Genomic DNA, 14,871 nt, shown 5'->3' on the forward strand with positions numbered 1-14,871 from the left:
TTTTGTGCGAGTACCACACCATTTTGATTACTATACCTTTGTAGTGTGGTTTAAAATCAGGGAGCATGATATCTCCAGTTTTGTTCTTCTTTCTCAAGATCGTTTTGAGTATTTGAGGTCTTTTGTGTTTCTATACAAATTTTAGAATTATTTGTTCTAATTCTGTGGAAAATGACATTGGTTCTGTCTAGGTTTCTTAATTCAAAAGCATCCTCTTCTGTTGCTAAAGGGAAGTTGAATTTTTAAGTAGATGGAAACTTTTGGGTGTGGGGTCAGTGTGTTTCCCGATTTTGTGGTTCTCTTTTGTTTCTGTAAGATCTTTAATTTCCATTGTTTGCTTTCTTTTTTCTCTTCACCATCAAACATCTGAGAAATTCCTCCCCATTCAGAGGCTACCCCTTCTTCTGAATGCTGCCTTCCTAAAACTGCAAGGAGATTTTCAAACGAGTGTTCTAATCTACCAGTTCTCAAACCTTTTCTCAGTATTTCTTTTCTCAGGTGGAACTCTATTAGAGAGGATTTCACCTGTATCCTACCACTGCTATACTCCTGTGAACCTCTGTTCTTTTCCACACAATCTCTACCATACTTTGCTCTGGTGTGGACTCTGGATTTGATCCTGCTGGGTTTAGATGTTTATTTTTCTACTTTTATGTAAATTGAAATTCTTAGTAATATCTGTGCAGTGGTTGCTCTAGGGTTGTTTTATTAATTCTCCTCTTTATTTATGTGATTTTTTTGGTGAATATGTGGAGAAATACAGTTTTGAGTAGCCACAATGTATCTTCCATAAAGTTTATATATTTATATATATTTTAAGACTGGCCTAGCTCCCAAATTATGGTTTCTAAATACCATTTCCCAGTAAAAGGAATCAGAATTCCATACAGAAATGACTGATCCTATGTTTGGGACAGAAGTGTATAAAGTGAGCCTGGAATATTTTGTCCTAGAAGAAGGGAAGAAAGCAAGCAATCAAAGACTCAAGTAGAGCCATGTCAAAAGGACTCAGGAGCCAACTTTAAGAAGACCATACCTGCCAAAAATTGGACACTTTGAGCATCAGTACGGATAGTAACTGTAACGGATAGAAACACTGAAATATATTTAAACAGAAAGCTATGAGTTCATAATGATACTTAAAAATAAATTTTATTGTTTGCTTCTATGAGGATGCTAGAAAATCAATTCTAGGGAACCAATGCTAGGGAATCAAAACTGGTAAGTTAGGGAAAAGAATGAAACATTTATTTTGTCTTTCCTTAGGAAGCATTTATTTTGTCTTTCCTCTGGGTAACCAAATAGTTGGTGAAGGAAATTTTATCTTTATAGAAGTATTCCAGTGAATGAATAAAGAATGAATGATAAAATATCACCATCTTGCAACCTCCAGTGAATTTAACAGATCTAGGCAATAAATGATTGCTGGTGTATCATGGAAAGAGAGAACCAGTCATTATGTACCTCCTGTTAGACGTATTCAACACCACCTATGAAGTGTCCCTGCCAAAAAAATTAACCTGAATCTGATCAAGCATTTAAATCTACTTAGCAATTTACAGGACAAATGAGATAAACTTACTGTGTAAAAGATACCACGATGATGCAATCAGCAAAATCCAGAGGAAAACATTAAAACGAACTACTTCTTCAACTAATAAGTTGCAAGGAAAAAGAGAGAGAAAATGGGGGTGAAAAGGAGAGTTATCTGTGGATTTAACAACTTCAAAAATATATCAACCAATTGCAGAGATAAACCCTATTGGATCTTGATTCATACAAACTATAAAAAAATTTAAGAATGGTATACTGAAGAAATGAAAACAGTCACTGGGTAGATATCCAGGAATCATTATTATTTTAAGACATGATATGGTATTGTGTTTTTTTTGTTTTTTATTAATTTATTTATTTTTGGCTGCATTGGGTCTTCGTTACTGCGTGCAGGCTTTCTCTAGTTGCATTGAGCAGGGGCTACTCTTCACTGCGGTGCACGGCCTTTTCATTTGGATGGCCTCTCGTTGCAGAGCATGGGCTCTAGGTGCACAGGCTTCAGTAGTTGTAGCACATAGGCTCAGTAGTTATGGTTCACGGGCTCTAGAGTGCAGGCTCAGTAGTTGTGACGCACAGGCTTAGTTGCTCCGCAGCATGTGGGATCTTCCCAGACCAGGGCTCGAACCCATGTTCCCTGCACTGGCAGGCAGATTCTTAACCACTGCACCACCAGGGAAGTCCAGTATTGTGGTTTTGTTTTATTTTAATAATGTCATTTTTGGACTTCCCTGGTGGTCCAGTGGTAAAGTATCCACCTTACAATGCTGGGGACAAGGTTTTGATCCCTGGTGAGGGAACTAAGATCCCACATGCTGTGGGGCAACTAAGCCCATGTGCCACAACTACTGAGCTTGCTCACCTCAACTGGAGAGCCTCTGTGCCTCTAACTACAGAGCCCACACACTCTGGAACCCGCGTGCCACAACTACAGAACCCACATGTCCTGGAGCCTGCGTGGCACAAGTAGAGAAGAGAAAATCAGCACACCACAACTAGAGAGAAGCCTGCACGCTACAACGAAAGATCCCACACGCGTCAACAAAGATCCCGTGTGCTGCAGCTAAGACCTGACACAGCCATAAATGAATGAATAAATAAATAAATAATAAATTAAAAATGTCATTTTCTCTTAGAAGTATGTACTGAAATATGTATAAATGTCTAGGATATCTTCAAGAGTATCCTGAAGGAGGATGATAAATGGGTGTATGTATTGATGAAACAGGACTGAAGCTAGATGATGGACAAAGAGGCTGATTGTACAGTCTTTCTTTTTATTTTGTTTGGAATCTTTTTCTAATGTTGGAATATCCCATAATAATTTTTTTAAACTGGTAGTAATGTTAATCTGGGGTGATCAAAATGTCCTTGTTATTTTATTCTTTGAACGTTTTGAGTCTTTAAATTTTTTCTTTAACATCTTTATTGGAGTATAATTGCTTTACAATGTTGTGTTAGTTTCTGCTGTATAACAAAGTGAATCAGCTATATGTATACATATATCCCCATATCCCCTCCCTCTTGCATCTCCCTCCCACCTTCCCTATCCCACCCATCTTGGTGGTCACAAAAAGCATAAGAAAAGTATGTCTCTGGATGGGGGTAGACTTTGAAACTATAAGGCAACAGAAACAAAGGAAAGTACTGATAGATTTGATTGCATCAGATTTGAATTACTATGTATCAAAACCCATTGTAAACAAAATTAAGTGACTAATTGGGTTTAATATTCATTGTAAGTATTGCAAGAAATTCTTTTACCATTTCACAAGCAAAACACTAAAATTCCAACAGAAAATGGTCAAGAATATGTCCAGATAATTTATAGAAGACAAAATGGCTAACAAGCATATCTTAAATATTAAATTGCACCAATATTTTAAAAAGTAAAACAATGAGATACTTTTTTGCCTATCAAACTATTACAGATTATATCTAATTCTCAGCACTACATTTTTTCTTAACTGTATGTCCCACAGGCATTTCTTTTTTTTCTTTTAATTAATTAATTAATTTATTTTTGGCTGTGTTGGGTCTTGGTTGCTGTGCACAGGCTTTCTGTAGTTGCAGTGAGTGGGGGGCTACTCTTCATTGGGGTGTGCAGGCTTCTCATTGTGGTGGCTTCTCTTGTTGCGGAGCACAGGCTCTAGGGCACGTGGGCTTCAGTAGTCACAGCTCACGGGCTCAGTAGTTGTGGCTTGCGGGCTCTAGAGCGCAGGCTCAGTAGTTGTGGCGCGTGGGCTTAGTTGCTTTGAGGCATGTGGGATCTTCCCAGACCAGGGCTCGAACCCACGTCCCCTGCATTGGCAGGTGGATTCTTAACTGCTGCTCCACCAGGGAAGCCCCAAACACTGCATTTTCTGGAAAGCAATTTTCCAACATATACCAAGAATCTTAAATATATTTATATCCTAAAAAAATATATTTACATGCAGGGAAAGATTTTTGTTCAGGATTATTCAGTTATGCTATTCATAACAGGAAAACACTGGAAACAACTGAATGACTTATGTTTAAATAAATTGTAGTTATTTTAGATATGTAATTGTGAAAAAAGTTTTTAAAGTTGAATTACATGAAAAAAATGGTCAGAATAACAATGACTGAAAGCTATATACTGAAGCTATATACAGAAGGATCCTATGTGAAACACATAAATGTGTAGGGAACAGATTGTAGAAATAGGTCAAAGTGTTAATAGTCCTTATATCTGATTGTTGGTTTATGGGTAATTAATTTCTCTGTACCTGTTTGTATTTTTCAAGTTTTGCACAATGAGCACTTCTATAGTCAGAGAAAAATTGCAGAAAAAGTCAAAGTCATCCTTCCAATGAGCCCCTTTCCTTGTCCCCAAATTTCCTAACTAGATGCCCCGTGCCTGTCTTGTTTTCCAGGGAGAAGAACATTTTCATTCTACTGTTACAGATAAAAGCTCTGCTATGGGAGCTTTCCTTCAAATCAAAGTGTAATTCAACAGTAACTGACTGAAAGCAGATCCTTACCCTTAATAGGGGAGGAACTGAGTCTTTATTGGGAGAGATATTTTGTTGAGTTTTGCACATTGTTGCAGGTTGAGGAGTAACTTTTTTCTTTCAGTTAAAGTAACCAGAAAATGTGAGAGAAAGTTTTTCTCACATGGGCTCTTTAGGAATAGGTAACCCAGATACCAGCTATCTTTCATGATATGGGTATAAGCAGATTCTACATGGCCATTTGAAGGGACTTCTGAAGGAAAACATGAATGTAAAGCAGGTTTTATTATCATCATTTAAAAAATTATTTGTTAGCTTCTGTGACCTTGATGACTAGTTAGGGTGCTAAGTAAGAAAGGTTCAGTCTCAGCCCACTGGTCAAAGGCAGGCTGAGTGGGTATAATCAACCCCACCAAGGACATTTACACAAGAATGAACCTGAAGAGCAGATTGGCATATCATTTGGTGTTACTGATTCCCATGCACAAGTAGCTCATTCCTATCTTTTTGCTTTGTGTATTTAATTTTCTTGCTTACTCTATCAATAAGGTCTTCATTCTTTTAAGTCCCACTCTTCCTTCAGGACACTGATGTGAACACAGAAAATGATCTTTGGTGCTCTTTGAAGAGGCAGTTAATTGGAAATTCCAACTGCCTGTCCTTTAGATTTTTCTAAGCATGCTTCTATACTTGGTAGCAGCTGATTGGCTGTTACCAAAGTTAAGTGGACTACTAAACCAGTAAACTGTGAAAACTCAACTCCCAGTTTTGGGTCTTCTTTCTCAGCCTGTATAGAAGAAAGCTTGGGAAAATATAAAAAAGAAAAGTGCAACTGGTTGGGCACCCCACTAAAAAGGAATTACAGTAAGAAATAAGGGCCCTACTATAGTATGAATTTACAGTGTAATCACTCTTCCATGATAACAGAGTAACTACAAATGAACCGGTAGGTTCCTCCTTTGGGACAATTCCCAATATTTATTTGATGCCAGAGAATAGAAAATACCGAGATATATGACCTATATCTGACCGTTACATGAAACTCATAAGCATTAAATGGGAATAATAAGTGGGGATAATTTGACTGTTAAGGATGCGTAGGAGAGTGTGATGAAGATAAAGAAGTTGCTTCAATGTATAAAGATATGGATTCAGAGCTAATATTTATCAAGTGCTTAGTTTGTGTAAAGTAGCTAGCTGTTAGATGTTTTAGTATATTATTCATTTAATTCTCACAACAACCCTGCGAAGTGTTATCCCTATTTTACTGAATAGAAAGTAAACTTGAAGAAGTTAAGTAACTTTCCAAAGATCAAACATCTCAGTGGGCAGAGCTGATCTTAGGCCAAAGCCTGTGCCTTTTCTCTAACCATGAGATAATTGTTGAAAGAAGGTAGTACCAAATTGAGAAAGTCATAATATTGAAGAAGGAGAAGAATGAGACTAATGTATGTATGAAGCAGAATTATGGTGAACAAATTTAGCAGTTTTGGTGAGCAGTCAAATCTACTCAAGAATGTTATGTGGAATAAGTTTTGAAATTTTCATTTTGTGGCATCTTTTTACGCTGACTAGATCAATTCAATCAGGAAACCTTGGTTCTAAGCCCAACTCTGTAACTAGCTAGTAACGGACTTTGGACATGTTACTTAATGTCTCATATGTCAACTCTAAAGTAAAGTACATTTCATCTCTAAATTTTAAAAAATTATATATATAAGCTATAAATATGAATTTATATATATGGGCTGAATTAACAGAGTAAGGGAATGTGCAGCTAGCACAAAGCCATGCAGTGTTCAAAGATCACTCCTTGGCTGTCTTGCCCGTAAATATGCTCTCTCGGGTTTCCTTTCCTTAATGAAAGCATTTAAAAGCCTTTCAAATTAAGTTTTTAGTTTTTGACTCAAAGACAGGTACAGTCAAATCCACTTAAATGAAATTAGAGATCTTCTTATATTTACTTGAGAGAACTGAATTGGAGCAACTTTGAAGATAACTTATTAAGAGGTCATCCAAACTGGGGTCCTGGAATATAATACATTTCAGACAGTATTTCAGGGATGAGGAAAGCTTATGGGTTCTAATAATGGTGTTATGTCATTTAATTTGAATGTTTAGCAAAATAATACAAGATTTTCCTGGTAAGGGCACTATTTTCAAAGTTTGTCTCTGGTAACTTCTCCATTTAATGTTAAATTCATTCTTATACCAAAAATAATATTGAGCCTAGCACCGTGCAGATGTAATTTTGACGGACCATCTATTTCCTCTTACCTTGTGAAAACAAGTTGTTTTCTTAGATGACTAAAAAATGCACTTAAAAAACAATTCTCCCCTAACCATGTGATAAGGGTGAGGAATTCAAAATCCAACAAATGTTGAGCTTTCTACTGTCAGTTAAATGTATTGAATCAAGAAAATCAATTTTGAGGGAAGAAAAACATCAGTTAAATTTAATTTACTCAGCAGTTGTCAGGAACCCCAAAGGATCTGGAATTTACTCTTCCTATAGCTGGCGAGTCAGTCTGTTACTGTTTCTTGGGTGCTGGCAAAAGACACAGACTCCTGGGTCAGAGATGTAGGACTTTATCACTCACAGCAAAAGCAGTAGTCACTGTCAACATGATGTTCACTCCAGTTCTCCATGTCCCCTTCCTCCCTCCCTCCTCCCACCCTAGTCCCATGGAGTCTCATGCTGTATTAGTTTACTAGGGCTAACAACGTACCACACACTGAGTGGTTTAAGCAACAGAAATTTGTTGTCTCACAGCTCTAGAGTTTAGAAATTTGAGATTATCCTGACCCTGGATTTGGGTCAGTTTCCCTGATGTGCAGCAAAGCCAGTCTGACACCGGGTTGTGGTGAGGGAAAGTACGTTTATTGCAGGGTGCCAAGAAAGGAGAATGTGCAGCTAGTACTCAAAGGACCTGAACTCCCTGATGGCTTTCAGGGAAGGGTTTTTTAAGGCACCATTAGGGATGTGGGTTGCAGGGTGCCTGATCAGTTCGTGGACATTCTTCTGATTGATTGGCAATGAGGTAACAGGGTGATGTTTCCAGAGTCAACATCATCAACTTTCTGATCCCAATTGGTCTGGAGTCTACGCACTTATGGTCAGCTGTTTCCATCTGGTGGGAGTCTAGTTTCTGTAAAAACAACTTAGGAATGTGCTTCAGACATTGTTATCTATGTCCTTCATGGACGAACTAAAGGTCCTGTGACTCTGCTGTATGGCTGATCTTTTGTTTAAATTGTTACCAGTTTACTTTCCTGGCCCAACAGTTATTCTTTATTATTATATGTTCATATTTTCCTAATCATTAACTCTTTAGCCAGCCTTTTGAGACTCGGGAGAAACCTGAAGATGTCAGGAGAAACCTCTTTTACTTCAAGAGATGCGGGGCACAGAGAGTCCCAAACGATGTGAGAGGGTACCAAAGGTCCTGCTGAGTTTCAACATCAAGATGTTAGCAGTGCTAGTTCCCTCTGAGAGCCACGAGGGAAGGATCTGTTCCAGGCCTCTCTCCTTGGCTTGTAAACGGCTGCCTTCTCCCTGTGTCTTCATATCATCTTCTACCTGTACAAGAGAGTGTCCAAATTTCGCCTTCTTATAAAGACACCAGTTATACTGGATTAGGGCCTACCCTAATGATTTCATTTTAACTTAATTACTTCTGTAAAGACCCTATCTCCAAATATGACCACATTCTGATATACTGGGGGTTAGGACTTCAGCATATGAATTTGGGAGGGAGGAACAATTCAGCCCATGACAGATACTTGCTAACACACATAGTGGTGTGCATTACAGGAGAAGAACACGGAGTTGGGAGATTCACCATGGAAACAAGCCTGTGCTTGTCCAGAGGATGTTACCTCATGCCTCAAGGTTTCTTGCTGCAAGCACAACTCTGAGAAAAGGGCCTTGCATTCCTGGCACACAGCAAGGATGTACAGGGGTGCTCAGGACTCACATGGATTGTCTCTCCCAAGAGCAATGCTTCACAGTCTCAGATCAAGGTACAACTGTACCATCCTGAGTCTTTATCAAGTCAGGTTGTGTTTTACACAGATGTAGAATTGATCATGCCTTTCTAACAGTTGCAGAAAACCCTGAGCCACACCTCTTTAGTTTGCAATAATTATATTTATAAATATCTTTAATACCAGTTAAGGAGTAAGTGTAGAGCTTAGTCAATTGTTGTCTGCTTTTGTCACATAATGAGAAATATTTTTAATTCAAAGAAGAGATGATTTCTTTGCCATTGTTTATAGCGAAAGGAACTAAAAAATATCTTCAGAGTAATTGAATGGAAATAATTTTTTTCTTCCAACAGATGGAATTGCCACTTTTATATGTTATGATTTTACTTTTGAACATTTTTGATTTTTCATCAGGAATAACATATAATAAAGGTAAGTTTCAGACTCTTTTTACTCTCTAAAATAGAGAATATCTTCTCAAGACTTCCCCTTTATATCCCTTCCTCACTAACAGTTAGAATATTTTTCTTTTAGTACTTCTTCTTTACTTTATCTTCCAGTTTTTCCCAGGTATTATCTATTGTACTCTGGTCCAGAGGTTTCTAATAATATCATTGTGTACATCGGGACTTCTCTTTTGTTATAGTATTTCATTACTTATAAGTCATAGAATATTTAAATTTTAAGCAACATTTTATATTTGCAAAACTTGAATTATTTGGATAGATCTTTTTGATTTTTCCTCCATGATTGGTTGCATGTAGGATGAATTGTAAACTGAATTATAGGCTAATAGACTGAGAATTTTCTGAAATTAATACATGGATTAAATTGCCCAATAGGACTTTCATGGTGTAAAACTTTACAAAAGGAATAAGACAAATCCACCTCCATTTGTGCAGATTGTATAGATTCTGTAGTATCCTGAACTGGATCTACCAGAACATAGTCGATGGTCAAAAAATTGTTGACTGAGTGGATGGAGAGACTCAGGGTCTCTTCTACACATGGGTGTGTTGCAGAATTGGGTGAGTTCTGGGATGAACCAGTTCTAATTCCTATATTCCACTAGAGAATATATTACACAAGTATGGACATAACCAAAGATTGGATAGTCACTGGCAAACTTATGAGATTTCAGAGAAGGGAGAATGTACTTCCAACTGGGGCAGGGGATGGAGTGAGTCAGAGAAAACACTTATGAAAGGTATCAATCCATATTTGTCCCCCAAATGTCTGTACATGCATGGGGAAGAGCATCCTACAAAGACAACATCAGGTAAGTGATGAATAAAGTCGTAGAGGTAGGCAACCACAGAACATGAAGGGAGCAGTAAATAGTTCATTCTGACTTGAATGAAGGAATAGAAGAAGTAAAATATTTTGGAAAGATAGGAAACTGGCTTATATTGTAGAGGTACTTGAATGCCAAGCTAAGGAATTTGGGCTTTAGTCTATATTCATTGGAAAGTCATTTAAGATGACTGGATAGGGGAGTAACATCTCAAATCTACAGTTTAGGAAGATTAATATGGCAGCATTATGTAAAGTAGATTGGTGAAGGGAAAGTTGGTAGGCAGAGAGAACAGACAGAAGACGATGACAGTAGTTTACACCAGATCTTCAGTCATGAAGTCAGTTTTTTGGTCATGCATTGCATCAGTTGAAAAAAAAAAAAGTGCAAGCTTGGTTCTCCAATATTTTCTATTTATTTTTAAATTATGTACTTGTACTACTGTACTAATATATTGTGTACCTTGTAAACCTACACAAAAACCAGAAATTAAAAGGGGATGAAAAAGGATGAAATAATCTTTTTAAATTATTATAAAGTATACTGATCAACATCATAAAATTCTTTGAAATTTTAAGATTTTTGGTGAGAAAATGTGATGTAAATATATTTTTTTAAATCTTGGAGTCAAAGTTTATAGAGATTTGAATATCTGGCTCTAATTCAATTTATTTTGGTATTTAACTTAAATTAGCTATTATATTAAAAATATATCTCGCAAATTTTTGTATATCTAAATGGGATAAATGCATGTTGGCTTAATGAATAAATCATGATACTCATTTTTCAATCCTATCTATCAACTTTGTAAAGGTTTTTATTGAAAAAATTTTAGTAAGCTTTCAGCTTTCTGTATGTCAATCAACTTTTTTCCATTTTAAGCAACTAGTTCCAAACTTCATTGAAATTCATTTGAAATATTTAAATCAAGTAAAAAAAATATCCATTTTCAAGTTTCTAAAGTATTGCAGATATGACAGTTATTATAGATATATTTATGAGATTTCCAGTAACAAAATCACATACTAATGTGAACATTTCCAGCTGCCTATATTCAAAATGCTCTCTCCACAGCATGCATTTTTAAAGGTATTTAATTTAATGTTCATTGTTCAAATGAACCTTCAGTTTGAATGGATAGACTGAGTCCTGATTTACTTTTTGAAACTATGTGTCAGCATATTCCTGACAGCCATTTGTCATTTCAAAAAGATAAATGGAAATCAAAAAAGCTGGAGTAGAAATTCTCATATCAGCAAAAATGACTTTAAAATAAAGACTATTACAAGAGACAAAGAAGGACAATACATAATGATCAAGAGACCAATCCAAGAAGAAGATATAACAATTGTAAATATTTATGCACCCAGCATAGGAGCACCTCAATACATAAGGCAAATGCTAACAGGCATAAAAGGGGAAATTGACAGTAACACAATAATAGTAGGGGACTTTAACACCCCACTTTCACCAATGGACAGATCAACCAAAATGAAAATAAATAAGGAAACACAAACTTTAAATGATACATTAAACAAGATGGACTTAATTGATATTTATAGGACAATCCATCCAAAAACAACAGAATACACTTTCTTCTGAAGTGCTTATGGAACATTCTCCAGGATAGACCATATCTTGGGCCACAAATCAAGCCTTGGTAAATTTAAGAAAAATGAAATTGTATAAGTATCTTTCCCGACCACAATGCTATGAGACTAGATATCAATTACAGGAAAACATCTGTAAAAAATACAAACACATGGAGGCTAAACAATATGCTACTAAATAATCAAGAGATCACTGAAGAAATCAAAGAAGAAATCAAAAAATACCTAGAAACAAATGACAGTGAAAACACGACGGCCCAAAACCTATGGGATGCAGCAAAAGCAGTTCTAAGCGGGAAGTTTAGAGCAATACAATCCTACCTCAAGAAACAAGAAACATCTAAAATAAACAAACTAACCTTATACCTAAAGCAATTTGAGAAAGAAGAACAAAAAATCCCCGAAGTTAGTAGAAGGAAAGAAGTCATAAAGATCAGATAAGAAATAAATGAAAAAGAAATGAAGGAAACCATAGCAAAGATCAATAAACTAAAAGCTGGTTCTTTGAGAAGATAAACAAAATTGATAAACCATTAGCCAGACTCATCAAGAAAAAAAAGGAGAAGACTCAAATCAACAGAATTAGAAATGAAAAAGGAGAAGTAACAACTGACATTGCAGAAATACAAAGGATCATGAGAGATTACTACAAGCAACTATTTGCTAATAAAATGGACAACCTGGAGGAAATGGACAAATTCTCAGAAAAGCACAACCTTCTGAGAATGAACCAGGAAGAAATAGAAAATATGAACAGACCAATCACAATCACTGAAATTGAAACTGTGATTAAAAATCTTCCAACAAACAAAAACCCAGGACCAGATGGATTCACAGGTGAATTCTATCAAGAGAAGAGCTAACACCTATACTTCTCAAACTCTTCCAAAATATATCAGAGGGAGGAACACTCCCAAATTCATTCTACAAGGCCACCATCACCCTGATACCAAAACCAGACAAGGATGTCACAAAAAAAGAAAACTATAGGCCAATATCATAGATGAACATAGATGCAAAACTCCTCAACAAAATACTAGCAAACAGAATCCAGCAGCACATTAAAAGAATCGTACACCATGATCAAGTGGGGTTTATCCCAGGAATGCAAGGAGTCTTCAATATATGCAAAGAAATCAATGTGATGCACCATATCAACAAATTGAAGGATCAGTACTGTATGATCATCTCAATAGATGCAGAAAAAGCTTTTGACAAAATTCAACACCCATTTATGATAAAAAAAACTCCAGAAAGTAGGAAGAGAGGGAACTTACCTCAATATAATAAAGACCATAAATGACAAACACACAGCCAACATCGTTCTCAATGGTGAAAAACTGAAACCATTTCCTCTAAGATCAGGCACAAGACAAGGTTGCCCACTCTCACCACTATTATTCAACATAGTTTTGGAAGTTTTAGCCACAGCAATCAGAGAAGAAAAAGAAATAAAAGGCATCCAGATCAGAAAAGAAGAAGGAAAACTGTCACTGTTTGCAGATGACATGATACTATACATAGAGAATCCTAAAGATGCCACTAGAAAACTACTAGAGCTAATCAATGAATTTGGTAAAGTAGCAGGATGCAAAATTAATGCACAGAAATCTCTTGCATTCCTATACACTTATAATGAAAAATCTGAAAGAGAAATTAAGGAAACACTCCCATTTACCATTGCAACAAAAAGAATAAAATACCTAGGAATAAACCTACCTAGGGAGACAAAATACCTGTATACAGAAAACTATAAGACACTGATGAAAGAAATTAAAGATGATACAAACAGATGGAGAGATATACCATGTTCTTGGACTGGAAGAATCAACATTGTGGAAATGACTCTACTACCCAAAGCAATCTACAGAATCAGTTGTATCCCTATCAAACTACCAATGGCATTTTTCACAGAACTAGAACAAAAAATTGCACAATTTGTATGGAAACACAAAAGACCCCAAATAGCCAAAGCAGTCTTGAGAAAGAAAGATGGAGTTGGAGGATTCAGGCTCCCTGACTTCACACTATACTACAAAGCTACAGTAATCAAGATAGTATGGTACTGGCACAAAAACAGACATATAGATCAGTGGAACAGGATAGAAAGCCCAGAGATGCACCCATGCACCTATGGTCACCTTATCTTTGATAAAGGTGGCAGGAATGTACAGTGGAGAAAGGACAGCCTCTTCAATAAGTGGTGATGGGAAAACTGGACAGGTACATGTAAAAGTATGAGATTAGATCACTCCCTAACACCATACACAAAAATAAGCTCAAAATGGATTAGAGACCTAAATGTAAGGCCAGAAACTATCAAACTCTTAGAGGAAAACATAGGCAGAGCACTCTATGACATAAATCACAGCAAGATCCTTTCTGACCCACCTCCTAGAGTAATGGAAATAAAAACAAAAATAAACAAATGGGACCTAATGAAACTTCAAAGCTTTTGCACAGCAAAGGAAACCATAAACAAGACCAAAAGACAACCCTCAGAATGGGAGAAAATATTTGCAAATGAAGCAACTGACAAAGGATTAATCTCCAAAATTTACAAGAAGCTCATGCAGCTCAATAACAAAAAAACAAACAACCCAATCCAAAAATGGACAGAAGACCTAAATAGACATTTCTCCAAAGAAGATATACAGACTGCCAACAAACACATGAAAGAATGCTCAACATCATTAATCATTAGAGAAATGCAAATCAAAACTACAATGAGATATCATCTCACACCAGTCAGAATGGCCATCATCAAAAAATCTAGAAACGGGCTTCCCTGGTGGCGCAGTGGTTGAGAATCTGCCTGCCGGTGCAGGGGACACGGGTTCGGGCCCTGGTCTGGGAAGATCCCACATGCCGCGGAGCGACTGGGCCCGTGAGCCACAACTGCTGGGCCTGCGCGTCTGGAGCTTGTGCTCCACAACGAGAGAGGCTGCGACAGTGAGAGGCCCGCGCACCGCGATGGAGAGTGGCCCCCGCTCGCCGCAACTGGAGAGAGCCCACACACAGAAACTTAGACCTAACACAGCCAAAAATAAATAAATAAATTTTAAAAAAAATTAAAAAAAAATCTAGAAACAATAAATGCTGGAGAGGGTGTGGAGAAAAGGGAACACTCTTGCACTGCTGGTGGGAATGTGAATTGGTTCAGCCACTATGGAGAACAGTATGGAGGTTCCTTAAAAAACTACAAATAGAACTACCATATGACCCAGCAATCCCACTACTGGGCATATACCCTGAGAAAACCAAAATTCAAAAAGAGTCATGTACCACAATGTTCACTGCAGCTCTATTTACAATAGCCAGGACATGGAAGCAACCTAAGTGTCCATCAACAGATGAATGGATAAAGAGGATGTGGCACATATATACAATGGAATGTTACTGTCAATGGAATATAGTCTGTCATACAGAGGAGTGAAGGAAGTCAGAAAGAGAA

The 14,871-nt window shown here is 36.9% G+C and overlaps 1 protein-coding gene across 1 annotated transcript in view; it reads left to right on the plus strand.

Annotated features, from left to right (window-relative positions):
* Positions 1–8,866: 8,866 nt before the first annotated feature.
* The window catches only part of CATSPERB (cation channel sperm associated auxiliary subunit beta), a gene marked incomplete at both ends in the record, with an annotated part of 128,430 nt that continues 122,425 nt past the window's right edge, over positions 8,867–14,871 (plus strand). The window contains one exon of the mRNA XM_082648264.1: positions 8,867–8,945. Within this exon, the coding sequence (XP_082504390.1) occupies positions 8,867–8,945 (79 nt within the window). The remainder of the gene's footprint in view (positions 8,946–14,871) is intronic.

The sequence above is a fragment of the Grampus griseus genome (genome assembly GCF_964374135.1).
Source record: "Grampus griseus genome assembly, chromosome: 2".
Taxonomy (NCBI): Eukaryota; Metazoa; Chordata; class Mammalia; order Artiodactyla; family Delphinidae; genus Grampus; species Grampus griseus.